Source organism: Bison bison, unplaced genomic scaffold (genome assembly GCF_000754665.1).
Source record: "Bison bison bison isolate TAMUID 2011002044 unplaced genomic scaffold, Bison_UMD1.0 scf7180017864530, whole genome shotgun sequence".
Lineage (NCBI taxonomy): Eukaryota > Metazoa > Chordata > Mammalia > Artiodactyla > Bovidae > Bison > Bison bison.
Genome location: NW_011495080.1, coordinates 357,349 through 384,282, shown reverse-complemented (window position 1 = coordinate 384,282; position 26,934 = coordinate 357,349). Strand labels below are relative to the sequence as shown.

Here is a 26,934-nt window from a genome sequence, read left to right as displayed (position 1 = left end):
TCATGTCCATCGAGTTGGTGATGCCATCCAGCCATCTCATCCTCTGTCGTCCCCTTCTCCTCCTGCCCCCAATCCCTCCCAGCATCAGACTCTTAGAACAGTGTTACAAATATGATATTATGCGTTTCACCAGTGTATCATCCCCAGCATATTTTCATAGGTATAACTTACTATGTGGGCTTCCCAGGAGGTTCAGTGGTAAAAACTCCACCTGCAATGCAGGAGAAATGAGTTCAATTCCTGGGTCTGGAAAACCCCCTGGAGAAGGAAATGGCAATCTACTCTAGTATTCTTGCCTAGAAATCTCCTGGACAGAGGAGCCTGGCAGGCTGTAGTCCATGGGGTCACAAAAGAGTTGGACACAACTTAGTGACTAAACAACAACTTACAATGTGCTAGGCATTATTCTAAATATTTTTCTAGACAATATCTCATTTAATGTCCATAACAACTCCATTTGGTTGGCAGTGGTGTTTTCTGTATTTCTGATGAGGAAACTGAGGTTCAGAAAGAGAGAGAGTTATGTGGACTCAGTTTATTGTCAGCACCATAGATGCCAAACCCAGGGCTGTCCACACTGATTCAGAAAATGCCAAGCAGGAAAGAAATCCACTGTGACCCTCTTACATTCAGCAGTGAAGAAGAAACACCCTTCCTCATTAGCTATCATGACCACATCCTCCGTGTGGTTTTAACACATAATGCTTATTAAGCATCCATGCTGTGGGTAAGTTCTGGTCCTTTCCATCTGTATAAAACTGAACTAATTATCTTTACACCTTTCAAGTGATAGACTGTAGAGTCAAGGAACTAGCAACCTGTGGCTGACCGTATTGATCTCTAGAAATAAAGACACACAAAATTCCAAGATTTGAAACCTATAAGAGGTATGGGATTGAAGCCATAGATGTCTTATAAAAAAAGACATTGTAGATTTTTAAAATGCCAGTCAGCATGACTACTATGACAAATATTGCTCAAACAGTATACTTTGTAGGAGACTTTAGCGGTTTCCAAAGTGAAGGCTTTAAACAGTGATCAATTTGAAGCTTTTCCCATCTTTATAATGAGTCTTCTATAAAAAGATTCCCTTCAGGGAATCCCACCACTTGAAAGCAGAAGGAGGTCCAGAGACCATCAGTTGTTCAGACTTGTTTTACAGATCAGGAAACTGGGCTCCTCCAGAGCAGAACTGGGCCTGGGATCCAGTGTATTTTTCTTCTACCACAAGTATCTGCTTCATCCTCATAATTCCTTCAGCTGGAATCTAAAGCATTCGAATGTTGCAATTGTGACACAAGCTGCAGATGAGAAGTCCCTAAGCTTTGGTGAAGTCTCCCTGTCACTATTTAGCTATGTGATCCTGAGCAGTGTTTTAAGCTCTTGGAACCACAGTTTTCTCCTCTGCACAATGCAGTTTGATGGCCATGGTGTCTGGAGTCATTTTACTACTGTAACATGTAACTCTGTGATTTAATCTATTTGAAATGAACTTCTACTTTTCACAAAGTACAGGGCCTTCTTTTTCCTCATTAAGACTCTCTGTATTTCTAAGAAAAATGGCTTTGGAACTAGAATTCCCAAGATAGACAAGCTCTAAAAGATAAAATAGGCATTTTTAGATATGCAAGAACCCAATTAATTCCCCTTATTCCTAGTTTTAATAAGCATTTTGTGGCTATCCATCAGCAATACAAGGAATTAAGACGTGGATATCCAGAAGTAATAAGACAAACGCTGAAGCCCAAAAGAAGACCATCCTAAGGAAATAATTTTTCATCATCCCTACGAAACCATTAATCAAAACTAGAACAGGAAGCCAGTGGACTCTGAGAAGGATGCCTTCATGAGAAAGAACTGGAATGGATTCCAAGAATCATTAGGGTGTTAGATGACACTAGCGACATTTTCTTTTTTTTAATTATGTGTGTACGTGTGTGTTTTATCTTTCCACAGAATAAAAATAACCAACACCAAGGGAAAGAAATTCATAAATCAGAGAGTACAAATATGAAGCAGAATGATTCAAATAGAAGTCAGAAAAGAAACTATTTGACCCAGATAAAGGAACATTGTCTTTCATTGGCATTGGGGTCTGGCCTTGAATGTTATCAGAAAGGAATGCGGTTGTTGCACATTATGACCCATTGCAGGGCACAAAAACCTGCCAGGCTAACGCAACTCCCCACTCCTGCTTTCAACTATTAGAATAAAATTTGACAACACACAGAATCTCTAATATTGATACCACATAGGGGTCAAAGCTTACTTCGGTGACAGGGAATATTGTTAACAGATGTTGAGGAGGAGAAGAAGGGACAAAAGATGGGGATGTGCTGAGATTCACACAAAACCATCACTGTGGTTCCCCCTGTGACCAGAGAGGGGCAGGAAATGGGACTAAAGGGGGAAAACACAGGAGATGGTAATGTTTTGTTAAGAAATAAAAGCTGGATAGACAGGAAAGGTGCAACCTGGCTAGTGGCAACAGGCATCTTCCCCAGTCTTGTGGGAGCTGACTGCTGTTTCTTACCATCTGGTTCTTTTTCCAGTGTTGGGTACTTTCCTCATTTGCATATCCTGGTAAGTATTTCATTAAATACTTGAGTGGGGGGTCTCTGCAGAACTCTAGGGTTATTTCTCTGTGTGGATCTCTTCTCTCTGATACTCAGTTCTAGAAGCTCTAGCTGCCTTGGTCTCCCAAGGTCTCAGCTCTTTCTTACCAATTTAGGAAATCTTCCAGGCTCTGCCTCAATTTCTACTCCTTGAGCCATTGCCAAGAAACTCTCTGAAGTCTGTAAAAATGAAGAAATCATAGAGCTAATTTTATTTAATTCTCATTTCTCAGGGATTACTGTCTTTCTTTGCCTGAGTCCAGTGTCTTAACAATTATAGTTTTATATATAGATTTTAAAAATTCAGTTAGAGTAAATCTGGTCTCTCTTAGTCCAGATTTACTGGACAAGAAGTCTAAAAGTTTTTTTTCTGCCTTATCAGGAAAATAGTTTAGTTTCTACCATCCCCAAAACAGGCAATGCTTCATTTGCTTCCAAATTTTGAAAATCGAATTTAACCCCCTAAAGGATAATATTCACACCAACTACACGTAACAGCCAGTAACCAAAGAAAAGAAACTAATTGTAGTTCTTAATTTTTATTCTGTACATGTCCACACAATTCACAATACAGAAAAAGTGTCCAAAAAGTAACTGTAACTAGTCAATGTCTTTTTTCAGAGATTAGTTCAATCTCCCAAATTAATTCCAGTGAAAATCTCTGTAGAGCAACGTGGTGATCAAGATACTTTGTATAAATAGGAAATGCCAGAAAATTAGGGAAAAATACTTTATGACTTTGTTACAAAAACTCCATTCTCCCGCAGCCCACCCTCCCCACCCACCCTCCATTTTATGTTATCTGGATCCTCCTTTACCTGGCAATAAACTTCCTCATCCTCCTGCTGCAGATGCTACTTTGGTTTGGATTCCACCTGCCAGCTGGCAGCTTTGCAAAGGCGTGACTGTGGGATGTGGTAGGGCAGAAGCAGAAATCATGAAAGAGCCCTTTATAATGTGACTGCAATGCTTCCTACAGACATAGCCTTCGAGAGTGGACTCCCACAGCCAAGGGTACTCTGGATGCCCAGGAACATTATCCCACTCAGAAATCAAATTAAATGAAAGGTATTCACTCTTCTGGAACTGAGATTGTCCTCTATTTCTTAATTCTTTACAGGAATGGTTTTCATCATTTTCAATCAGCTATAGTCCATACAATATTCAGATTCATAGTTGCCCACTTCATCATTGGTAATTTTTAAAAAACCCCACGGCCTAACTTTTTAACTGAGACAAATTTGGACCCTAACTTTTCAAAGATGTGTTTTGCAAAATATTCTGTTGTCTTAGAATATTTTGTCTATTAAATTTCCAAATCTCACTACCCAGGATGGCAAGAATCCCACATGTCCCAGCCCACAATCAGGATGTTAGCACGCATCAAGCTAGGTGCCAGTTGCATTGGGAATTATACATGTTATCAAAGCCTCGGTCCAATTAATGGGGGAGGGGGACAGGGAATGAAAAAGTTTACAGTTAATAAAACCTAAAAGGTTAGGAACCATTTGGATTCATCACACAAAGTACAATAAATATCAAAGCTAGACTCTACCTTAAAAATTGATCTCACTAACATATTTGAGAGAATTACCCACAAATTTAAAAAAATATATAAGGTAAACCAATTTAGGGCTTTCATCTATTTATTTTTACAAGAAAATTCATAATAATCTACTTCTATAATTCTTAAGAGGAAAGGTTACATGTAAACCCCCCAAAAGGAAAGTCATAGTCTCAGAATTTGTAAGGATTATGAAAAAGTCCCTAAATTGTCCTTTATTTTTCTCAGATTTTATCGGAGTCCTGCACAAGTCCACGGTCTAATCTCTGAACATTTGGAGAAACTCTTTCAAAATCAACCCAGTCCTTTGGAAAGCTCTGCTGGAAAGTTCTTCCTTCTATTACCAGAGCCCTGTTTTCTCCTAAATTCTAGACATAATCTAATTCTTCTAAGCAATATATGTTGACTATTTCACAACTGAGAAACTCTTTGTAGCCACTCTAAACCACTTCAATTTTTCTCTGTATCTTCTGAATTTTCTTTTCATGAGGATCAAAGTTTGCTGAGAGTATATATTATTCATTTGTGGGTTGCCATGGCAGTTTAAGACTAGCGCCCTATTACTGTATTACTCTTGAGAATCTTTTTTTTTTTTTTTTTCCCTATTACTCTGCTTTTTCTTACCTTCCTGAGCCAGAGGCAAGTGGGAAGGGTGGGAGACAAGATGGAGTGGGAGCAATTCTCTGAGCAAGCCTCCAGATACGGGTCCACGGTTAACAACTATCTCAGAACGACTCCCACCCCCATGCAGCCAACCTGAAATCTAGGAATTCATGGAAGTAAGGGAAGGTAGGCAATTAAAACTAGTTCACAAAGAGAAACATCCCAGGAAAATTAGTCTAGGGATGGGAGGTTAAGTCCTGTTTCATGACAACAGGTTACAGAAATTGCCTCCATGCCTTTTTGTAGTCAGAAAATACAGAGATCTTCTGCCTGTTCTCCAAGCTCCAGTTCCAAATGCACACCCCAAACAAAAAAAATGGGGAGAAAGTAGGAGAGTGAACACTAGATCCTTTGTTTTCACTTTAATTCCTGAATTTGTGACTTATGACTTAGGAGAAATATATATCTTATTTAGAGATTTGGGAATTGGCTGGCAGTGGTGAGTGTGTGTGTGTAAGCAAAGCAAATTTTTTTTTAAGGTCATGAAATACCGGCTTCTAAATGGTCTGGGATATATTTACAGTGTCTGGTATTTTTACAGAAATACTTTCATTGCATCTATATGGCAGGAACTTGAAAGAAGGGGGCTGTAATTGAGTTCTGCTCCAGTCTAAAATCATAGAAATTGAAACCTGGAAAACATCACAGAAGTCTTAGTCCAAGCAATTGCTTTAACATGATCCCTGATCTGGTTGTTCAATATTTACTTATATGCTATAAGAAACATCAGCTGTGATAAGTTCACTGTTTTTTAGGAAACCCAATTCATTTTTCTGGATGTAATGTTTAGGGCAAACAAAATCCTTACATAAGAAATAAAGCCGCCTCCCCTCCATGTCTGTTCCTGATCTCGTCTGTCCTACAGAATTTGGACCTCATAGTCCTACTTAAGCCATCTTCTCCCAACATTCCTATTCATCTGGCTCCCTTCCAGATTAAACACCCCTCTTTTACATATTCATCAACTGCCCACAGTGGTGCCTTGTAAATATGAGGTTAGGAATGGAAGGATATCTCAAGCCCGTTTGTTCTTTCTACCTCAAGTGTGGCGTCTTCAGTGTTAGGCCTCTATGTATTGTGTTGGCTAAAAAAGTTTGGGTTTGTCCATAACATCTCATAGACAAGCCCAGAAGAATATTTTGGCCAACCCCATACGTGAATGTGTATGATGGATTTAGCCTTGTATACTCACCCAAAACTTTAAGCTTTGGAGTCTTGAATGGCAAGACACATTTTGGTGCAGTATTCTGAAATATTATTATTCCAGCAGTGACTTTCAAGGAGAGAAAATTATACCAACATTTAAAAATGCTGAGAATCACAAAGCAGAGAAGCCAAGAAGTCCCCCCTCAGTGTCATTTTGTAAAATCCATCCTGGTGCCAAAACATTTGGTCTTTTCTCCCCCTTGAAATGTGTCCAACCTGATAAGCCTCTGAGAGCAAAACCCCTAAAATTTTAATTTCATATTCTCCCTCAGTCCTAACCAACTCATGCTATGGAATCTTAGGTAAATATTTTTTCAAGGAGGCACCTTCTAAATGATGGAAATCTGAATCATGGATGTAAAGAAGCATTGAAAGCAATGGTGGAAAATTATTTACTTAGAAAACATCTATTGTAGACACATTAGTCTGGAATATCTGAAGATCTTAGCTGTGCCACAGTTCTACCACTTACTACATGTATCAGTGTTAGTCAAATTCATTGCTCTGAGATTCTATTTATTTATTTTAAACACATTATATGCATTAAATCTCAGGGGTTTGCATTGAGGCTCAAAAGTGTAAAAAATGCATCAAAATGCCTAAGTAACATTCTAAAATCATTGAAACTGTTACTAATTCATTGTACAGATTTGAGTGTTTAAAATTATTTTTATTGAAAGCTATACGCACTAGAGGATTGAGAAACAATTTTCAGTTGCTCCCACCACTACAGCCTCCCATGTCAAATGCTATTTGGCTCAAAATACTGACACTATGGAAAAATGGGCAAAACCAGAATCATTACTTATTTTCATGGGTAAGCTCTCCCTTGTAATTACCATGCCAGGAGCAGAAAAGCCAGGGAACTTTCCAGGATTGCCTTTCATGGACATTTGCTTGGACCTCAACCATCTTTTAGGCAGAGCTTTCTCCTCTGATTATACCAGATCACAAGTAATTCTAAGAATATCAAACCACAGCACGTTTTTATCCTGAATTTGAATAGACAGTAAAACAGATTTCAAATAGGACTTTTAAGGATGCCTAAGAACATTCATCAGAATCCATGATGCTTCCAGAAGTAGAGTTATACCTCTTGGTATGCTTTCTTTTCATTAGCTCTTAAACTCATGCCTAGTTTCAAGATTTTTAAATGATAACTAAACGTCATTCTCTTTAAGACTTAGACTGTCACAAAGTGATATTTTAAAAGATTAAAAGTCAAGATTTTTATAAAATTTTCAAAGGGATTCCTCCCTTTCAACAAAGTCATTTTAAAAGAACATGTAAAAAAGCTCCCAGAATCGAATCCAGCCCCCTCAGACACATGTCCTAAATCACAGCATCCCTCCAGGTGGTCCACGTAGCCTCTGCTTAAATACTCCCCATTACTAAAAGTTTCTAATTCTGGGACAACTCCACCGTTTGATGATACTTATGCTTCACCTTTCTGTTCAGTCAAAATCCAACTGCAAGTTTTGCCTCTTGTTCCTAGTTCTGTCCTCAAAAATAGGATAAACATTTGGGCTCTCATTTTAGTAGAGTTTCTAAGTCTCATCTTGAAGTCTTGGTTTCAGATCCTTTTTTTTTTTTTTTTAAGAACAGTAACAAGACTCCAAGAGAAAGGGAATGCAAACTGTGGCTTCTTTCCTATTCTCATTTCATATTTCATAGAAATAAAACATGGTTAGACTTGAACTTGCAGGGCATGCTCCCCAGTACCATGGGCTTCTCTGTACAGAACTTATCAGATTGGAATTTGCATTTTCTCCTAGACTGAGTTCCATGAGGTCAAGAGTTCTCTCTCTCTTGCAGTAATTCTTATATCCTTTGTATGGTGCCTGCACCAGAGTAAACATATCTTCAAATGCATGATTAAATATATGATTGTATAATTGATTTGTGAACAGATGACTGTGTGTAAAATGACTGAATATATGTATAAACAGATTCTGGAATATGTCCACCATGAAGATACCATCCAATATTCAAATCTCTACTTTAAAACATACTGCTTCAACAGCCTAAGAATTATTTTTTATGTCTTTTTTTTTTTGGTGGGGAGCGGGTTGGGGGGACAAGTTCAGTAACTGCCAGTGTCCTGGACAAACAGGTTGTCGTGAGCACAATTCCCCTCTTAGTTTCTAGTTTTAGGTTTCTTTTTGTGAGGTTGTTGTTTGTTGTTTAGTCGCTAAGTCATGTCTGACTCTTTGCGACCGCATGGACTATAGCCCACCAGGCTTCTCTGCCCATGGGATTTCCCAGGCAAGAATACTGGAGTGGGTTGCCATTTCCTTCTCCAGGGGATCTTTCCTACCCAGGGATCGAACATGCACCTCCTGCATTGGCAGATGGATTTTTTACCATTGAGCCACCAGGGAAGCCCATGAGATTTCTCATTCAACTGTGGGGAGATGGCCTAAATCCATAAATGGCCAGTAGGGATAAAACACGCACAGAATCCAGCCACCCAGGTGACTTCCTGGGGGCACACGGTTTACATCACTGGGTGTGGAAGAAGCTTCTATAATTGTGTACTCTCATCGTGTGACTAGGACAGAAATTTGCTCAATCTATCTGGGAAATTACTTCTCAGAATAAGACCTCTTGTAACTGTGCAAGATGATCAAGGTCAGTAGGAGTCTATTTGTCCTTTAGGCAAAATGGATACTTGTCCTGGAGGGTAATTTCATTTTGATTCAGTTTGAACATAATATCTGGGGGAGACTCGGGCATCTGTATAATGGAATTATTGAAGGTAGTGGCAGAAAGTCCAGGAGTGGGACTGCTGCTATGGTCAGACAATTGGAGGGACCAGAGATGGGATTATGACCAGGAAATAAAAATGGGTTGGTGCCAAAGTCAGTGTGAGGGGCCGGGCAGAGGGAAAAAAAACATAGGACTTAAAATAATCAGCTGAATATGGCATTTAGAGAATTAGAAACTTGAGATATTCAGAGATGGTTCTGCTAAGACCTGGGCAGAAGCAATTTTATACTAAATAAATGTTAAAGATCAGAAAACTCTCTAAAGGATGTTACACTTTTCCCCCTAAAATAAAAATAATCCATTTAAGTAATCAGTTTTATTGGATGGTTATGATGAGCCAGTTTAACAACAATCTACTTTATTTTTAAATAGCATAACTTAATATAAGATGCTGTTTTCAGTGATTTCATTAGCTACTCTTACTGGAAGGAAGCCAAGTTACTCAGACCCTACCCATATCCGAGTTATGACACCTTTTTGGCGGGAGCTTGCCAGAATTAAATATCATTAGGCAGCCTACTGACTGTCAGTCCTGTAAACTCAGCCTTGTAAAGGTGTGTAAGTGTCACAGAGAAACTCTCCACTCGAGATCCACAAATAGCATAGACAAGTCTCGAGGCTCAGGTAGGTTGCATGCTTCATGGAAGGTAAGAAAAACAATTATAAGACCTCTTGGTCACAGATTTTATGACACAGGCAAGAACAAATGTCATGTGCATTTGAAGTGCTGCAGTAACAGAACTGGGCTTAGTAATAGGAAAAATAACAAAGAATAAAAGAAAAATTTCCTATTACCTTATCTTTGCCCGTTGGAGTTAACCACACAGGCACAGATGACTAGCATGCTTATAAAATGTTTTTTTAAACTTATGCAATATATGTGTATAGGATATATACACATATATGTCTACAAATAAATACATCTCTATGTGTGCGTGGAGGCTTGTATATGCAGAGTATGTCTGACATATGTACAAGCAACAATGTTTATCTGTGTTCCCGCTGTTTATCTCTAAGGGCCGAACAGAGGACTCTACACCAGCAGAGAGCAACACCTTGACACTGCATGTGATACTCATCTGTGGTATTAGAACTTATAAAAAGCACATTCAACTTTTATAATTTAAAAAACCTAAACATTTAAAATAAAGTTGACATGGGAAAAAAAAAAACTGCTGCCCCACATTTTTTACGACATGAATATTATAAGGTGTCCAGTCAATAAATCCTGGAAATCCTTTAGGCAAAGAAACTGTTATTAGGTCTAAATGGAAACTACTTGCTTGTTGAGGATCTCTCAATGTAAACGGACATGCCTACACACTCAGGCCAGCTAGAACAGAAGGATGGGAACAACGGGGCACGTGTGAGGCTTTCCAGCACTTGCTGCTAGTTTCAAGGCTATGTACTCGCCGGTTAAATTCTCCATTTCAGACACTGCATTCGTTTTAGGTTAAAACCTCTGTGTGTGCGCTCAGTTGTGTTTGACTCTTTGCGACCCCATGGACTATAACCTCTACAGAGGTAACTGAAACTCTGAAAGTGAAATTCCCGGCCATGGTGTTTATTTTCTTCTTAGCTTCTGTTCTTTATCATAGTCCTTGAATGTGATAAGCACAGCACAACTGGGTCCTTTTTCATTAAATGCATCATACCAGAATATAAGGCTACCAGAAAATGACTAGCTTTAAGGTTATATAATGTTGGCTTTTAATAACTCTCCATTTCTCACACCTCTATCTGCCCAATCTAAAAATGGAATCCCAGAGCAGACAGCAGCACAACGCGAAGAGCTCTCCTGAGCCAAACACAGAGGAATGGCAGCTGAGCCAGCTACACTTGGCAGTGCTCTCAGTAGGTTTTGTGGAAAATTGTATTTCCATAGGTGTACAGTTTCATGTCTTTTAAAGTTACGTGGTTATCAGACCAGCGCCAGACTATTTGCTCCCATGCTTCCTGATGGCCCAGGAGAGGGGCTACTACCTACCTAAGCTACGTTGGGGACTCCTAGAGCACATGCCCTTCTCTCTTTTCTTAAGCCCAGGACTGTCACATGCAGTGGCCATTTTTTTTAAAAAAAGCTACAGGAGGTAGATTTAATGTTTAAACCATTAAATAGGTCACTATTCTGACCATTTCTGATGCTTTTTTTCCCCTCAAAACCGAAGTTCTTAGGGTGTTTGCTTTTTCAAAGAGATATTTGCCTTTGTCCTATGTCATTCCCCCATCAATTTTTGGTTTGGAACAATTTCCAAATACATCAGGACCCCTACAGTAGTCATTACTTCATCTATTTCCATACTGAAGATTTACGTGTGACTTCAGCTGGAGCTATTTGAATTGGCCCACAGCCACCTGCACCCTCAATTTTCTCTGGGCTGTTTGGAAGCATCACAGAGAAATATGAGATGGTGGTTGGTGACAGCAGAATCCTTCATCCCAGCAATTGCTATGTGGCCAAATGCTTGGCTCAATATAGGGCATGGAAGGCACCATTCAAAGCCAGATTCCAGTCTGTCGTAAGGATTATATTTCTGTCATCACAACATCTCCTTGACAGTCTCACCAACTGAAAAATTCCCAGCAGAAGCCCAGTGATTAAATTCTCCTGGAGCATGTTTCTTTCCAGCTTCTGGAAACAATCTACTGCAGTCCCTCTGGCCCTTGCCAGAAAACCCAAAAGATCGCTCCGTTTCTAAGACTGATGTATGAAAACAGATTCTACTTTCCAAGCTGAAACTAACGCCATCAGTTTGACTTGGAAACAACTAAGGGCAGATGTGGTCCCCATCCACTGAGAGGCTGTTCCCACTTAATACAGTGCATCATCTCTGTACTTTCAAAATGACACGTGACCCAAAGGGGTTCAGATAAGCGAGGCGGCACCCCTGGACTTTAACTTAAATGCAGAGAGACAATCATTTATGCTCACATGCAGAAACACAAAGGAAACACTTGGCTTGTGTCTCAGAGCAAAACGGAAGAAAGCTCAAAAGACATTGGTTTAGTTTAAAGCAAAAAGCGTCACCCACTTTCACTTCTGCCTTATGCCCAAGTCAAGCAGATGTTTTCTCTGAAAGTGAGGAGACTTTTTCTCCTGATTCTTTAGTTATGAGAGAGTGCCTAACAGAGGTACCTGTAAGTACCAACTGGTCTGTGGCAGGATGAAAAGCTGTAATTCTACTGCCAGCGAGATGCTTCCAGTTAGACTCCCAACAGTAGTTGGCACTAAGAACATTCTGGCAGGGGAAATAGAGAAAAGGATATATTCGACTGCCCTGTACATGAACAGCGGGGCTACAGTGCTATCAGGCATGACCCTGGAATCTGACAACAGTAGGTGAAGCATCCATCTGAATGATCCAGGCATCTTGAAAGTCTGGCAGTGGAGCTCGTAAAACAAGGCTTTGTCCTTGGGACAAGGCTCCCTCAGGGTAATGAAAACCAAGACCTTAGAAGGAAAACCTAAAGCGGGCCCCCTCTCAGCACTGTACCCGAACCTATTAGCCTCTGTGCAGCACTCCGGTGACTGTTTTCTTCTTAAGTGAGTTATTTTGACATATGTTGCTGCTTTTGCTTTTGCTGTTTTATTTCAAGTCAATTAGCCTGCTTTCTACTATCAGTCAAAACGCCTAACAGTAAACGCTGTTGTAGTGCTCCATTTCCTGTCACCAGAGTTCCCACTCACGGTTCTCTGCTCTGCAATTTCAACAGCACTTAAAATGCAGTGGTTCTGCAAAGCCGCTACGGGCCTTGGTGAGAATCCACTGCCCATCTCTGCTGCAGCAAAAGGCAAAGATGGCTACACGTAGGCAGTACGGAGCTGGGCCAACAGCCCAAGCTGAACCAGTCCTCCATGGCTCTTGGCAACAGTGCCGCCATCTGGGCTGACCCCTGGGTCCCCCCTCCGAGGTACCACTCAACCCAGGCAACTCCCATGCCACCTTGCCGCACCTCAGAGATATTGCACACAAGCGGACGCTATCTTATGTGGCACTCCCAGCTCCTATATAATGAAAAAGGGTTAGGGAGGGAGAGGAGACATGCAGAAAGGTCACTAAGTAGTCTCGGTATATTTAGTCTTGGAAGTGGAAGCAGTTTTACAGTTATATTTCTGCAGGACATCCAGAGGGTTTGAAAAGACCTTCAGAGTCTCATGGTCTTCAAAGACTGAATGTAAAGAGAACAGATCATATTTTTTGTTTTTAAATCGATGGGTCATTACAGTAGAATTGTGTGGTACAGGGGAAAAGTGAATGCATAGGGGGGCGAGGGAGCAGTGCCATTTATACGAACATCCTTGGATCTTTAAAATAAATTATACAGGTGAACACAGAAGTTCATGCTACTTGCTGGAAGCAATAAGGATCGAATTTTGTGGAACTCGCAGTCCACAAATCTCCAGGTATCCTGCCTCATCCTCAGTGGGCTATCATGTTCTGTGGTACATCTTGGTAGCCCTTAAAACTGGTGGCATGGTCTCAGATAGATTCTTGCAGGAGAGACAGATTTATGGATTCCATCAGCTTCTTCCAGGGGAGCCGCCCGATCGCCAGGAGGGCACAGGTGAGATGCTTGTTGAGGTTCTCTCAGCCTGTCTACCAGGGTCAAACAGCAGTTTCCAGGTCCTCATGGCCAATGATCTTATAATTCTGGCGGCTTTCCAGGTAGGCAGCCAAGTCTGGGTCCCCGGCCTGTTGGGCTCTGTCTTGAGGTGTCTTACCCTGTAGGTAACAGCGAAGAGGAAAGAGACACGAACACTTGGGAAACATTTTTAAAAAAATCATAGAAACAGAGCAGCTCAAAGATAACTCACTAAAACTGATCTTTCCATGTTTTCTGTTTGAGTTGATGAGATACTTTCTAAATCTATTATTGCATCAAATGTGTGAGATATGCAAGTTCAAAAGAGATGATCACTTTTCAGAGGTGGGGCTTCCATCAAAGGAAAGGGAGGTTCTAGAGTAACTAGTTAGACAGCAGCAAATCGTGTAGCACAGGAAGTATGAGAACCCAGATTCTCTTCAGAGGGGGATAGAAATCACTGAACAGAAAGTAGGGAACCAGGCATTCTGATTTCTAGTTTGGAAGTCTTTCTGTGATACTAAATCCTGGGAAAATAACAAGCAGAAACAAAAGAGGGATGATCAGAAACAATTTAAAAGGTGTTTCTTCGCTGGTTTCAAAGTCTTCAGTTTGGTTCTCCCTAATTTAGAACTATTTTATCTCCCTAAAAAGTAAGTTAATTTCTGATAATAAAAGTGATGGGTGTTGAGTACAGAAATCTTGGGAAAGTAGAAAAGCATAAGTAAGCAAAAATCACCAGTAATTCCACTATACTAAGATAACTGCTGTTACCCTTCCCATAAAGTAGCTATTTTCTTATTTCTGTAGCTCTACACACAATTAGTTTTATGAAAACTAAACCATACTTTGTTTATATACTTAGGTAATGTGCTTTTGCACTTAAGAACATATAAAACCTCTATGTCATGAAATGTTCTTCTGCATCATTGTAAATGACTGTATCATTTTTTGCAGTCTATTATAATGTTGGGTTTCCCTGGTAGCTCAGCAGTAAAGAAGCTGGCTGCCAATGCAGGAGGTGCGGGTTTGATCCCTGGGTTGAGAAGATCCCCCGGAGGAGGAAATGGCAACATACTCCACTATTCTTGCCTGGGAAATCCCATGGTCAGAGGAGTCTGATGGGCTACAGTCCATGGAATTACAAAAGAGTCAGATACAACTCAGTGACTGAACAACAACAAATTATAATGCTATATGTATATTTATTGATTTAGGTCATACCTGAATGGTCTAGTGATTTTCCCTACTTTCTTCAATTTAAGTCTGAATTTGGCAATAAGGAGTTCAGGATCTGAGCCACAGTCAGCTCCCGGTCTTGTTTTTGCTGACGGTATAGAGCATAGGCTCTAAAATCACTGCAGATGGTGACTGCAGCCATGAAATTAAAAGACACCTTGCTCCTTGGAAGAAAAGTTATGACCAAAGTTATGGCAAAGACATTACTTTGTCAACAAAGGTCAGTCTAGTCAAGGCTATGGTTCTTCCAGTGGTCATATATGGATGTGAGAGTTGGGCTATAAAGAAAGCTGAGCACCGAAAAATTGATGCTTTTGAACTGTGGTATTGGACAAGACTCTTGAGAGTGCCTTGGACTGCAAAGAGATCCAACCAGTCCATCCAAAGGAAATCAGTCCTGAATATTCATTGGAAGGATTGATGCTGAAGCTGAAACTCCAATATTTTGGCCACCTAATGTGAAGAACTGACTCATTGGAAAGGACCCTGATGCTGGGAAAGACTGAAGGTGGGCAGAGAAGGGGAGGACAGAGGATGAGATGGTTGGATGGCATCACTGACTCAATGGACATGAGTCTGAGTAAACTCTAGGAGTTGGTGATGGACAGGGAGGCCTGGTGTGATGCAGTCTATGGGGTCGCAAAGAGTCGGACACGACTGAGTGACTGAATTGAACTGAACTGATGTATATTTATACACGTAATATTTCTGAAATGAGGCCAACAAACATAAGTCAACTGTTAAAGGAGGAATGGTCTTCATTATTTTGAATGTTTATAGACATACTTAACCGTCCTTGACACTTCTAATTTTTGTTCAATGGTATCTACTTAAAAATGATATTGTTTTAAAAATTTTTGTTGGAGTATAGTTGATTTACAGTGTTGTGTGTTTCTGCTGTATAGCAAAGTGAATCAGTTATATACTCTTTAGATTCTGTTCCCATATAGGTCATCACAGAGTACTGAGCAGAGTTCCTGTGCTATAGAGTAGGTCCTTATTAGTTAGTTATCTATTTATATATTGTAGTGTGTATATGTTATTCTCCAATCTTCCAATTTACCCTTTTCCTCCTCCCTTTCCCCCTTGGTAGCCATAAGTTTGTTTTCTACATTAGTAACTTTATTTCTGTTTTGTAAATAGATTTATTGGTATCATCTTTTTAGATTCCACATCAGTGATACCATATGATACCTGTCTTTCTGTGTGTGACCGACTTCACTCAGCATGACAGTCTCTAGGTTCATCCGTGTCACTGCAAATGGTATTATTTTGTTCTTTTATATAGCTGAGTAATATTCCATTGTGTATATGTACAAAATGATATTAAGTTCTAAGGAAAGGATAGAGGCATGATCACTGTACCAGATAAATAGTTCCATGTATAAAAATGCACACAAGTATTACAGAAACTATCAAACACTTCTCAGCCTTATCTTTTGCAATGGATGGTATCAACTTCAATTAAGTCTGATCCTAGTAGCCTACAAGGGCATGTGGAATAGAAGACAAAAGGGATGTAACAATGGCTCTAAACGCTCTAAAATTTTTACCTATTTAGTTGGGATTTAATATTTAGCCATAGCTCCAAGTTCCTATAATTTTATTCAATTTGGTTACAGTACTTGTAGCTTATCTTTTTTCTTTCGGAATATAGATGATTTACAATACTGTGTCAGTTTCAGGTATGCAGCAAAGTGATTCAGTTTATTTACACACACACACACATATCCCAATTCTTTTTCAGATTCTTTTTGCATATAGGTTATTACAGAATATTGAGTAGAGTTCCCTGTGCTATACAGTAGGTCCTTGTTGATTATCTATTTTATTTATATGTAGTAGTATGTATATAAAATAGATAATCTCCCAATTTTTCCAAAACTTTCACCAAAACTCCTAATTCCCCGCCCCCCAACCTTTCCCCTTTAGTAACCATAAATTTGTTTTTAAGGTTTGTGAGTCTGTTTCTATTTTGTAAATAAGTTTCTTTGTATCATTTTTTAAAGAGATTATCTTGTCATCAACATTAATGAGGTTGAGATTCCCAGTTTCTAAATAGAGGTGGAGTGAGTGAGCCTTTGAGTTGATTTTTAAGGAGCCATTCTCTATTGAGAGAAATTCTCTCAAAATATTGCTTCTCTCCAAAAATTTCCAGGAGAAGACCCAGTCATAATTATGATATTCAGCTTTCACCAAGCATAAAATTAGGGAATGGAAAAAATTAGAGGATCCCTGAAAAGGATGAAGCATAGCTCTATTACTCCAAACGGTAAGCTCTCTAAAACAAAATGTTGGGTGCAAACGTAGGTTATACAGTAGCATGTAGTATAGCTTGACTTTACCTACTTGCAGGAAATGAGAGAGAAAAATGGACATACCCACATGTGAGGAGAAATCATTAACGTTTTAATGGTATATAGGTCTAGACTGTGGGATTTCTAGCAGTTTTTACTTTTTAAAAAATTTTTGCATTGCTAGAGGTTTCTATAAGGCTGTACTATATATATAATAAAAATAATAAAACTTTGCATTTTGAAAAGAGGACATACATACATAACACAAAATAGAAATATCAAGGAACATTGAGAACCTTTATTTGATTCAGAAACTTAGATTAAAAAAGAACCATCTGCTCTGGGTCCAGGTCTCCTGGCCAGTCTCTTCTTGGTCCCTCTATTTCCTCTTGCTCCTCCCTTCTACCACCTGAGTTGAGACCAGTCTCTGGTGCCCAGGCAAGGGCCCTGCTGTGTTCTAGTGGCTCCAGCAAGAAAGGCCAAGCCCACCTCAAATCTTGGCCTCTGCTGATCTTGCTTCCCTGGGTTGTGCCTCTCACTAAGGTTACACATCAAAGCACCTGAATGCAAATATCATCTGGGAAGAATATCACAGTGAGTAATTATCTGCCATTTGGAATCTTACACCCAGTTAGCTAACCAGACAGGTAATAGATCAGATAGAAATGAAGACCCGGCTTAATGAATTCAATAGTCTACATTTATCAGAATTAAGACAGCCAGGGACCTCAGAGAGCAAGGATCTGGTGGGTCACAAGGGAAATGAAGAATCAAGCACTGAAACTGGTTCAGAAAGGACAGAAAGGTCCATATCAGAGAGAAAGCCATGCCACAAGGTACTGCGGTTGGAGGAAACTCCAGAGTGAAAACCACACACAGCTCCCATTAGATTTATTTAAGTGATGAGCAATTCTGAAGTTATCAGTAGGCTTGTAAGTTACCTGTTTCTTGTCTACATTCATTGATGCCAAACTTAGGTTACTTAGCACATACTTAATGAAGTCCTCACTTATATATTAAAATTCTTCTCTGTAACCTGCTACAGTTAAGTGGCTTGTCCTTTCTTAGAGGGTGCTTTAAAACTCAGAGCCAACCATGACCATGACCTCAGATCATCATAGCAAATTACTCTATGGGGTTGATCTCTATTAACTCTTCTCTCTGCCTCTCTCTCCCCTTGAGTCCTGAGGTCAGAGCGTTCAGAGGTCTATGAAGCCCCTTGGACAAGCACACACCCTCCCTTTGTGCTTATACATTTAAACTGCAGTTTCTCTAAATGAAACACTTTATTTTGGCCTCCTTTTTCCAAAGCCCCAGGCACTTCCATAAGTACAGAAAGGATGCCTTTGCTCCAAGGCAATGGAGCCAGAGATCCTGCCCTGGGGAGGATGCCTGCACTCACTCATCAAGTTACCTTGGAGTCCGTCTTTCTCAGAGATGCTCCTGCGTCCACCAGAAGCTGGCACACGGCCCGGTTCCGCTGGCAGGCTGCCTTGTGCAGTGCGGTCTCACCCCTAAATCAAAGATGAAATGGGTAAAGGGCTGGAGGCGGGAGTTGGGGTGGGGGAAAGGGGGCAGGGAGGGAAGCGAGGGTCGCATCGTACCCCTGCTGCTGACCTTCTGTGCCCCCTGGCCACTTTCCCACCTATGGTTGAGACCACAGTTGCAGGGCATGGACAGGGGCGGTGGCTGACCGGGGTCCTAAAAGTACCCTGAGTTGGTCATTGTTTCACCATAACATCTGACTCCAGCCTCTTTTTCAGTGTTGGCTGGTTAGGTAGGCTGAGTGATTTTGTTTTAAATGACTACTGTCTGATGTAAGTACTCTTCAGTGGCACTCTGAAATAGACTGATGTGCGTAGACGTGTCTGAACAGTGTGCAGCCACTCTGTGTAGACATTCCAGCTGTGTCCCATAGACATTGGGACATAGCCGGAATGACGGGGGGTGAAGTGCACACAGGAGCAGCACGGAGCACCACATCGCAGGGCTCAGTAGACCACCTGGCCCGGGGAAGACCACCTCCTGGGACTTGACTTCAAAGGCCCAGGAGGCAGCCACTCTGCCCGACCCGCTGATTCCTTGTGAGTGGAAGGGGAGGGGCAGCCCCAGAGGATATCTGGGAGGGACAGTAAGAACTCTGGGAGAGTTCAGCAGCCCGAGTCACCTCTAGTTAGCGGCAGGCCTGAGGTCAGCCCACTCGGGATGGGGAATAGCCATGGCAAAGCGACTATTTCTCCAACCCCCAGAGCCAACCAGAGCCAGCCAAGACAGCAGAGGGAGGAGAATATTCCCATCCTGAGTCTAAAATTGAAAAGACACTTAATGCCAAGCTCGGGTGAATGACAACCTTGCTGATGGGATGTGTGGTACGCGAACAAGCTCCCGTAGCAACGGATGGTTCCTTCCTTGTCAGTGACTCATGACTAAAGCCCTCCTGCTTTTCTTCCTTCCAATCTCCTTAGCCCTTCTCCACTCCACTGACTCAGTGGACATGAGTTTGAGCAAACTCGGGGAGATAGTGAAGGACAGGGAAGCCTGGTGTGCTACAGTCCATGGGGTCACAAAGAGTCGGACACAACTTACAGACTAAACAACCACAACTCCACCCCACCCATTCTTTATCCTTGTTATATTGCACTGCAATTCTCTAGAGGCTCCTCCTGGCTTCCAGGGTTAGATGTTTTTAGCCTTTCTTTGTCCCTGCTTGGGGAATAGTAACTGTTGTGCTATTCTGGGAATAAAAACGTTGACAACAAATGTTATCAGTTTGGGGGCCAACTGCAGAGCTGTTGAGTTTCTGAACCAGAATTCCTCTTCTGAGGCACAAAACATGGAAATGGTTGGAGCCACTATGTTCCTGGTTCTCCAGTGGTTGCATATAACTTGTCCCATTCTAGATTTAGCACGGAGAAATTGTCTCACTGCACAAAAAGGATGCCTTAGGGCATTAGGGCTTAATTTGCTTATAAACCTCAGTTGAGAAAGAGTAAATGGATGGGTAATTAAGAGCTAGGTACATTAGACTTCTCTGCCATTCAAGGTGCACCAGTGCAGAAGTACCTCCCTTGAAGGAAGTTCTAAATGATGACCAGCAATGGTTATGTATGCAATCATCATGACAGGTACCATCTATTTTTACTGTGTAAACTTTGATTTAGAAGATTAGCTCTACAGTCATAAAGGCAAGTGAAAGTAGGACATTTTTATATGATCTCAAGAAGACAATCTAGACTACATAATGCAAGGCAACACTCACGTTTCACTGTCTGCCATATCCAATAACTCGGACGGTCCTAAAGAAGAGGAAAAGCAAGATGCCCATCAGAAAAAGGTTCAAAAAATCACCATTAATAAAAAAACCAAAACTGTAGTCACAGAATTAAAATACTTTGGGAGGCTGAATAAGAGCAGAGTATTTAGTTTCAGGGATAATAAGACCACCTCCCCCTCCAAAAGAGAAATGCTCCCTCCAACTCCCCCTCATCAATCTCTCAATCATCACCAGGCAATATGTAGAGAATGGGAGATAAAAAAGAACATAGCCCCTGCCTTCAAGAGACTTTCAAACAAGCTGAAGAAATAAAATTAATAGGGATAGAATAAATTAAGAATAATTAAGTGGCTACCTAAAGAGGAAAAGGAGAATCGAGTGGGCTTTAAAGTCTACTTTTAGCACAGGTTGTTCGGGAAGGTCTTATACAGCATACCATTAAAACTACGAGAGACTGTATTATTAAGTGCTCTTTATCTGACATAACACTTAGCAGCTTACACTAAGTCAAGACATTATCTACCCCAATTTCTTTATTTTAGAAATAGAGTAAAATTCTGTTTTTCATAAAATTTCCCTCCCCAAATCTGGAAGAAATGTTAATATACAAACATCAAATGGTTCTAGATGCTTCATCAGGAATTGAACATTCTGAGCTTTCACATTCACAACTTCTTATTTGTTCACTAATTTACTCAATTCAACCTGCAAACGCTGCTTAGAATGCCCACCTCTCCCCCTGCTGCACTACTGCTTTCCTCCAAACCCTTCCTGCAACTTCCTACCTGCAGGTATCAGCTGGTCCACATTTTCTCCAGAAAGCTCTCTCTTACTGCATTCTTAATATTGCATTAGATGCCCTGCCCATGTGTTCCCTCATTTTGTATGTTAACCCTATTTCCTACAATTAGGAGGGTAATATAATTAACCGTCAAAACTGAGAGTATCCCTAACAAGTAGGGATATACAATCACCTTACTTATCATGACACTTGTCAAGCCATATTAAAATTACCTGCTGTCTTGTCTCTCTCCACAACTAGATTCTGGAAAACCCCTTGAAGTTGTGGCAGATGCCTTGTCCAACACTGTGTCCTCCGTTGGTGACTGGCATAGAGCACGGTGCCAAGCAGAGGCTTAAATGTTTGTCTGAATTAATGAATAAGGAGCCTGGCAAGCTACAGTCCATGGGGTTCCAAAGAGTTGAACACAACTGAGCAAATGACACACAAACAGATGGAAAGGTATACAGTGTTCTTGGACTGGAAGATTTTGACTATGCTACCCAAAGCAATCAACAAATGCAATCTCTATCAAATTACCAGTGCCATTTTTCACAGAACTAGAACAATGAAGTTTAAAAATTTTATGGAAACACAAAAGACTCCAAATAGCCAAAGCAATCTTGACGAAGAATGGAGCTGAGGAGTCAGGCTCACTGACTTCAGACTATACAAAGCTACAGTAATCAAAGTTGTTTGGTACTCGCCCAAAAGCATATAGATTAATGGCACAGGATAGAAAGCCCTGAAATAAACTCAGGTACCTATGGTCAATTAATCTACAACAAGGGAGGCAAGAATATACAATGGAGAAAAGAGAGTCTCTTCAATAAGTGGTGCTGGGAACACTCGACAGCTACATGTAAAAACTTGAAATTAGAACATTCTCTAACACCATACACAAAAATAAACTCAAAATGGATCAAAGACCTAAATGCAAGAACAGAAACCATAAAACTCCTAGAGGGAAACATAGGCAGAACACTCTGACATAAATTGCAGCAATATCTTTTTGGATCTGTCTCCTAGGCTAATGGAAATAAAAACAAAAATAAACGAGACCTAAGTAAACTTAAAAGCTTTTGCACAGCAAAAGAGAGCATAAACAAAATGAAAAGACAACTTCCAGAATGAGGGGAAATATCTGCAACAATGCAACCAAAACATGCAAATAGCTCATACAGCTCAGTGTCAAAACAAAACAGAACAAAAAACCCATTAAAAAATGGGCAGAAGATATAAATATTTCTCCAAAGATGATATGCAAATAGCTAACAGACACATGAAAAAATGCTCAACATCACTAATTATTAGAGAAGTGCAAATAAAAACTACAATGAGGTATCACCTCACACCAGTCAGAATAGCCACCATCAAAAATATCTACAAACAATAAATGCTAGAGAGGGTGTGGAGAAAAGGAAACCTTCCTACACTGTTGGTGGTGACGGAAATTGGTACAGCCACTATGGAGAACAGCATAGAGGTTTTTTAAAAACTCAAAATAGAACTACCATATGATCCTGCAATCTCATTCCGGGGCATAAATCAGAGAAAAACATAATTCGAAAAGATACATGCACCTCCATATTAACTGCAGCACTATATACAATAGGCAGACATGGGAACAACCTAAATGTCCATCAACAGATAAATGGATAAAGAAGATGTGGTGCACACATATATGCTGGCTTCCCTGGTGGCTCAGATTGTAAAGTGTCTGCCTGCAAAGCGGGAGACTTGGGTTCGATCCCTGGGTCGGGAAGATCCCCTGGAGAAGGCAATGGCAACCCAGTCCAGTACTCTTGCCTGGAAAATCCTATGGATGGAGAAGCCTGGTGGGCTACAGTCCATGGGGTCACAAAGAGTCAGACATGACTGAGCAACTTCACTTCACTTCACATACACACACACACACACACACACACACACACACACACACACACACACAGTGGGACACTACTCAGCCATAAAAAGGAATGAAATAATGCTATTTGCAGCACATGGATGGACCTAGAGAGTATAAGAACTAAGCCAGAAGAGAAAAACAAATACATGATATTGCTTACATGTGGAATCTTAAAAAAAAAAATGATACAAATAAACTTATTTATAAAACAGAAAAAGACTCTCAGACATAGAAAACAAACTTATGGTTACCGAAGGGGAAAGGAGGTGGGCAGGATAAATTAGGAATTTGGGAGTAACCTAAACACACTGCTACATATAAAATCGATAAACAAAGACCTATTGTCTAGCACAAGGAAGTTTACTCAGCATTTCATAGTTTTGAAAAAGAACATATAGATACATTTTCTTTTCAATATACGTGTGTGCGCGTGAGTGTGAGTGTGTGTGTGTGTATATGTACACACACATTAAACTGAATCACTGTGCTATATACCTGAAACTAATTTAACACTGTTAATCAACTACACTTTTCAATAAAAACAAAAGTCACTGGTCAAGGGGAAGGGAGATGTTCACAATCCTCCTGGTCATCCAGGAGCTACATCACCAACTTCCTCTCCTTTCTTTCCATCTATGGTCCTTAGGACAGGTCAATCTTCTCTTGAAACGTCTGTCCTATTACTTGTTCCAATTTGTCCTATTTGACAAATACACTTCCTAATAGGTCTCCGTCAGGGACATAATGAGCATGCAGGACTGTTACTAAGAAAACATATAAAGATCTAACATTTAGATTTCTAGGCTTCAAATTCATCATATGTCCTCTGTCTCCCCAAGTATTTAAAACAGTGAAGTTCACAGTCTTTCACTTGGAACTACCCCACCTCAATTTGTTCTCAAGGCTCCATTTAATTTATTTTTTGTATAAGCTAAATCGGTAGCTGCATGATCACCCAAATATTTCTGAGACTCTCCCAGCTCTGAGAGCTTGCTCCCTCCAGCTATCTAGAGCAGTATTTTCTACCCCCATACCTAAATCTTTGGAGGAACAAATGGCAATCCAGTCCAGTATTCTTGCCTGGAAAACCCTACGGACAGAGGAACCTGGTGGACTACAGTCCACAGGGTCACAAAGAGTTGGACACGACTGAGCATGCACTCACCTAAATCTTACACATCCTTTAAAAGCCCAGTATGTGACCAGGTCCTCTGAAAAGGCCACCTTTGACCCCATTTCTGAACTCCCATAACACTGGGGTTGACCCTTGTACTGTGCATTTGCTTTCTGAATGTATGCCTTATCTCTTTAATTATTCTACATCTTTTAAGTGTAAGAACACTTTTTCTTACCCTTCTAGCACATTCCCTGTTTCACAGGTTCAATGAAGATTTTATTCATTCATGTTTGTTCCTCAGTCCTATGATTCTAAGGAAACTGGAATGATAACTCTCCACCTCCATCACCCCCTGCCCCACCGAAATCCCCCTAATGTGTCAAGCAGTCTAGTGCAGTGATTAAGAGCGAGGGCTTTGGTGCTGAACATCTTTGGGCCCAAACTCCAGCTATCTCTGCCCCTCACGAGACCTCAGGCAAGTTCATTGTATTTCTCAGTCCCTTGATTACTGCACAAGTAAATTATAATTAATAATACTATTTATGGCATAGGTTTGTTATGAGGTTTCGTAAGTTAATACAAAAAAAGTGCTTAAAACAGTAGCTGGGACACTACATGCAAGGTGTAAAGTTTAGGTACAATTAAGCGTTCTATTCTCTGACATAACACAGCAGCTTACATTAAGCTAAGGTGCTGGAACATCAATGAGGGAGGGAGATATAAAAGGGTGCCTTGGCTCCCACTTACATTTGAAGTAAGTGTTGACTCCAATTCAGTGTTCTGAGAACCAAGTGCTCTTGGACGAAGCAGCCTCCACAAGGTCAGGAGCAAGAATGCTTACAGAGCCCAATGGTCCTTTTAGAGAGCTCCTGTCACCTTCAGCAAAGTCATTCATTTTGCAAGGAATTCCATGAACATGAGCAGTGGCCTCACCAGTGTCTGTTCCCACCATTACTGATAATCGTGTAACCAAGCAGGACGCTATGGGGACTTCTCCTGGGGACAGACACCTCCCACATAGCTCCTCTTTGGAGCACCTAGAAAATAGTATCTGATGCACATTTCTGAGTTGTTTTACAGATGCTGAAACCCCCAACAAATGGAGGAAGTTAACTGATGATCATGAGCCCCCAGACCTACTGGCCCCTAAGGATTGATAATGTTAACCTCTGTGACACTGCCATGACCTCACCATCAGATGAGCTGATCATATACTCTGCAATGCCTCTCCCTCACCTGGCCTTTAAAAATACTTTGTTGAAACCCTTTGAGTTCGAGGTCTGGGGGCCTGTTCTCCTTGTTTGGCCCTGCAGTAAACCTTTCTCTGCTCCAAACTCTGATGTTTCCATTTGTTTTGGCCTCGTTGTATGTTAGGCACACAGCCTCGCATTTGGTAACAACTGCACAAATATTTAGGCAGTAGGGGGTCTCATCTCATTTCCTCAGCTCTGTCACCTGGTACTCTCAGAAGTGCAACCACAGTGGGTCCATGGACTCTGGGGTCCATGCCTTCGTGCAGTGAGAGGATGATAAAGCAGTTTAATCTGTGCTAAAAAAAGTGGGACAAAGAAAAGAAGCTTGTTTCTCAAACTCCTGACAAGAATCACTATAAATGAAACCAACCCAGCAGGATTCCAGAGCTGATCATCTAATCTGGGAGTCAGGCATGCCTTGAGCTGTTTATTGTCTCCTCCTTCCTCTCCAATCCTCTGTCCTTGACAGAGATGCAGATACTAAAACAAGATGTAACTTTTTGCTCTTAATTAATACCCAAAGCAACTTCAATTAAAGGTTTTAGAAAGATGGACTCTGGAAAGATGGACTTAACTGACAGCAAGGAGATTTAGGAGAAGAAAGGACAAGAGGAGTGCATGCCAGGTGGAGTCTGAGACAGAACTGTGGTTTCCCTCCCTATGTGTGTCTCCAGTGACCTACTGGGAGCTATTTTTAATAGTGTATCAAGCCATCACTGCTATGTGGAATCTAAAACAGGACACAAATGTACCTATGCATGAAACAGACTGAATCAGGGACACAGAGAATAAACTGGCGGTTGCCAAGGAGGAGAAGGCTGGGAGAGGGCTGAATTGGGAGTTTGGGATTAGCAGATGCAAACTGATATATATATAATGGATAAACAACAAGGCCTTACTGTATAGCACAGGGGACTGCATTCAGTATCCTGTGAGAAGCCAAAATGGAAACGAATATGAAAATATATGTGTGTGTGTATATAAGTACATAAAACTGAGTCACTTTGCCGTATAGCAGTAATTAACACAATACTGTGAATCAACTGTACTCCGATTCAAAGATAAAAAGAAATTTTTTACAAAAATGTACATGAGTTGAATTATATTTTGCAAACAATAAAAATTAAGTTTTCTTGGAACAAAAATAGTGCATCATGCTGTCTAATAGTGCCCTGTGTAGATTAGTAGCATAAGATAAGATTTGGAGGTGGGAGCATGTCCAGAGAAACAAAAACCATCAACAAAGACCACAAGTATATTCCCTTGAAAGAAAAAAATACATGTGAAAAGGCAGCAACTATGATTTTTGGAAAAGTTAATTCCAGCCTCAGCCATAAGGGAAAGAACAGGAGAAAGAGAAAAAATAAAGATGGAATTCCTTCAAGTAGATCAACGGGGGAACATTTGGGTTTGGGCTTAGTTTGTCATGTGTACATACGTTCTGATTGTGGACACTATGCATCTCCCCTAAGGAATTGGAAGGAATGCCGTTAAATTATCAGCAGAGAATTCCTGATTGTTCCCTGAATAGAAAAAGTCTTGGCTTTCTGTCTCCCCAGAGTTTACTAAAAGACCCACAGTTCAGCCCCCAGCTGACCTGCCCCAGGAAGCAACCACTGAATCTCTACTGAGGGGATATAGGTACAGATTTCTCCATGAACGT

General features: G+C 40.7%; 1 protein-coding gene across 1 annotated transcript in view; it reads right to left on the bottom strand.

Moving 5' to 3' along the window:
* Positions 1-11,532: 11,532 nt before the first annotated feature.
* Positions 11,533-26,934, bottom strand: part of DGKI (diacylglycerol kinase, iota) — a gene marked incomplete at its 5' end in the record, with an annotated part of 321,800 nt that continues 306,398 nt past the window's right edge. The window contains 3 exons of the mRNA XM_010831746.1: positions 11,533-13,541; positions 18,352-18,451; positions 20,197-20,233. Coding sequence (XP_010830048.1) covers positions 13,425-13,541; positions 18,352-18,451; positions 20,197-20,233 — 254 coding nt within the window. The remainder of the gene's footprint in view (positions 13,542-18,351; positions 18,452-20,196; positions 20,234-26,934) is intronic.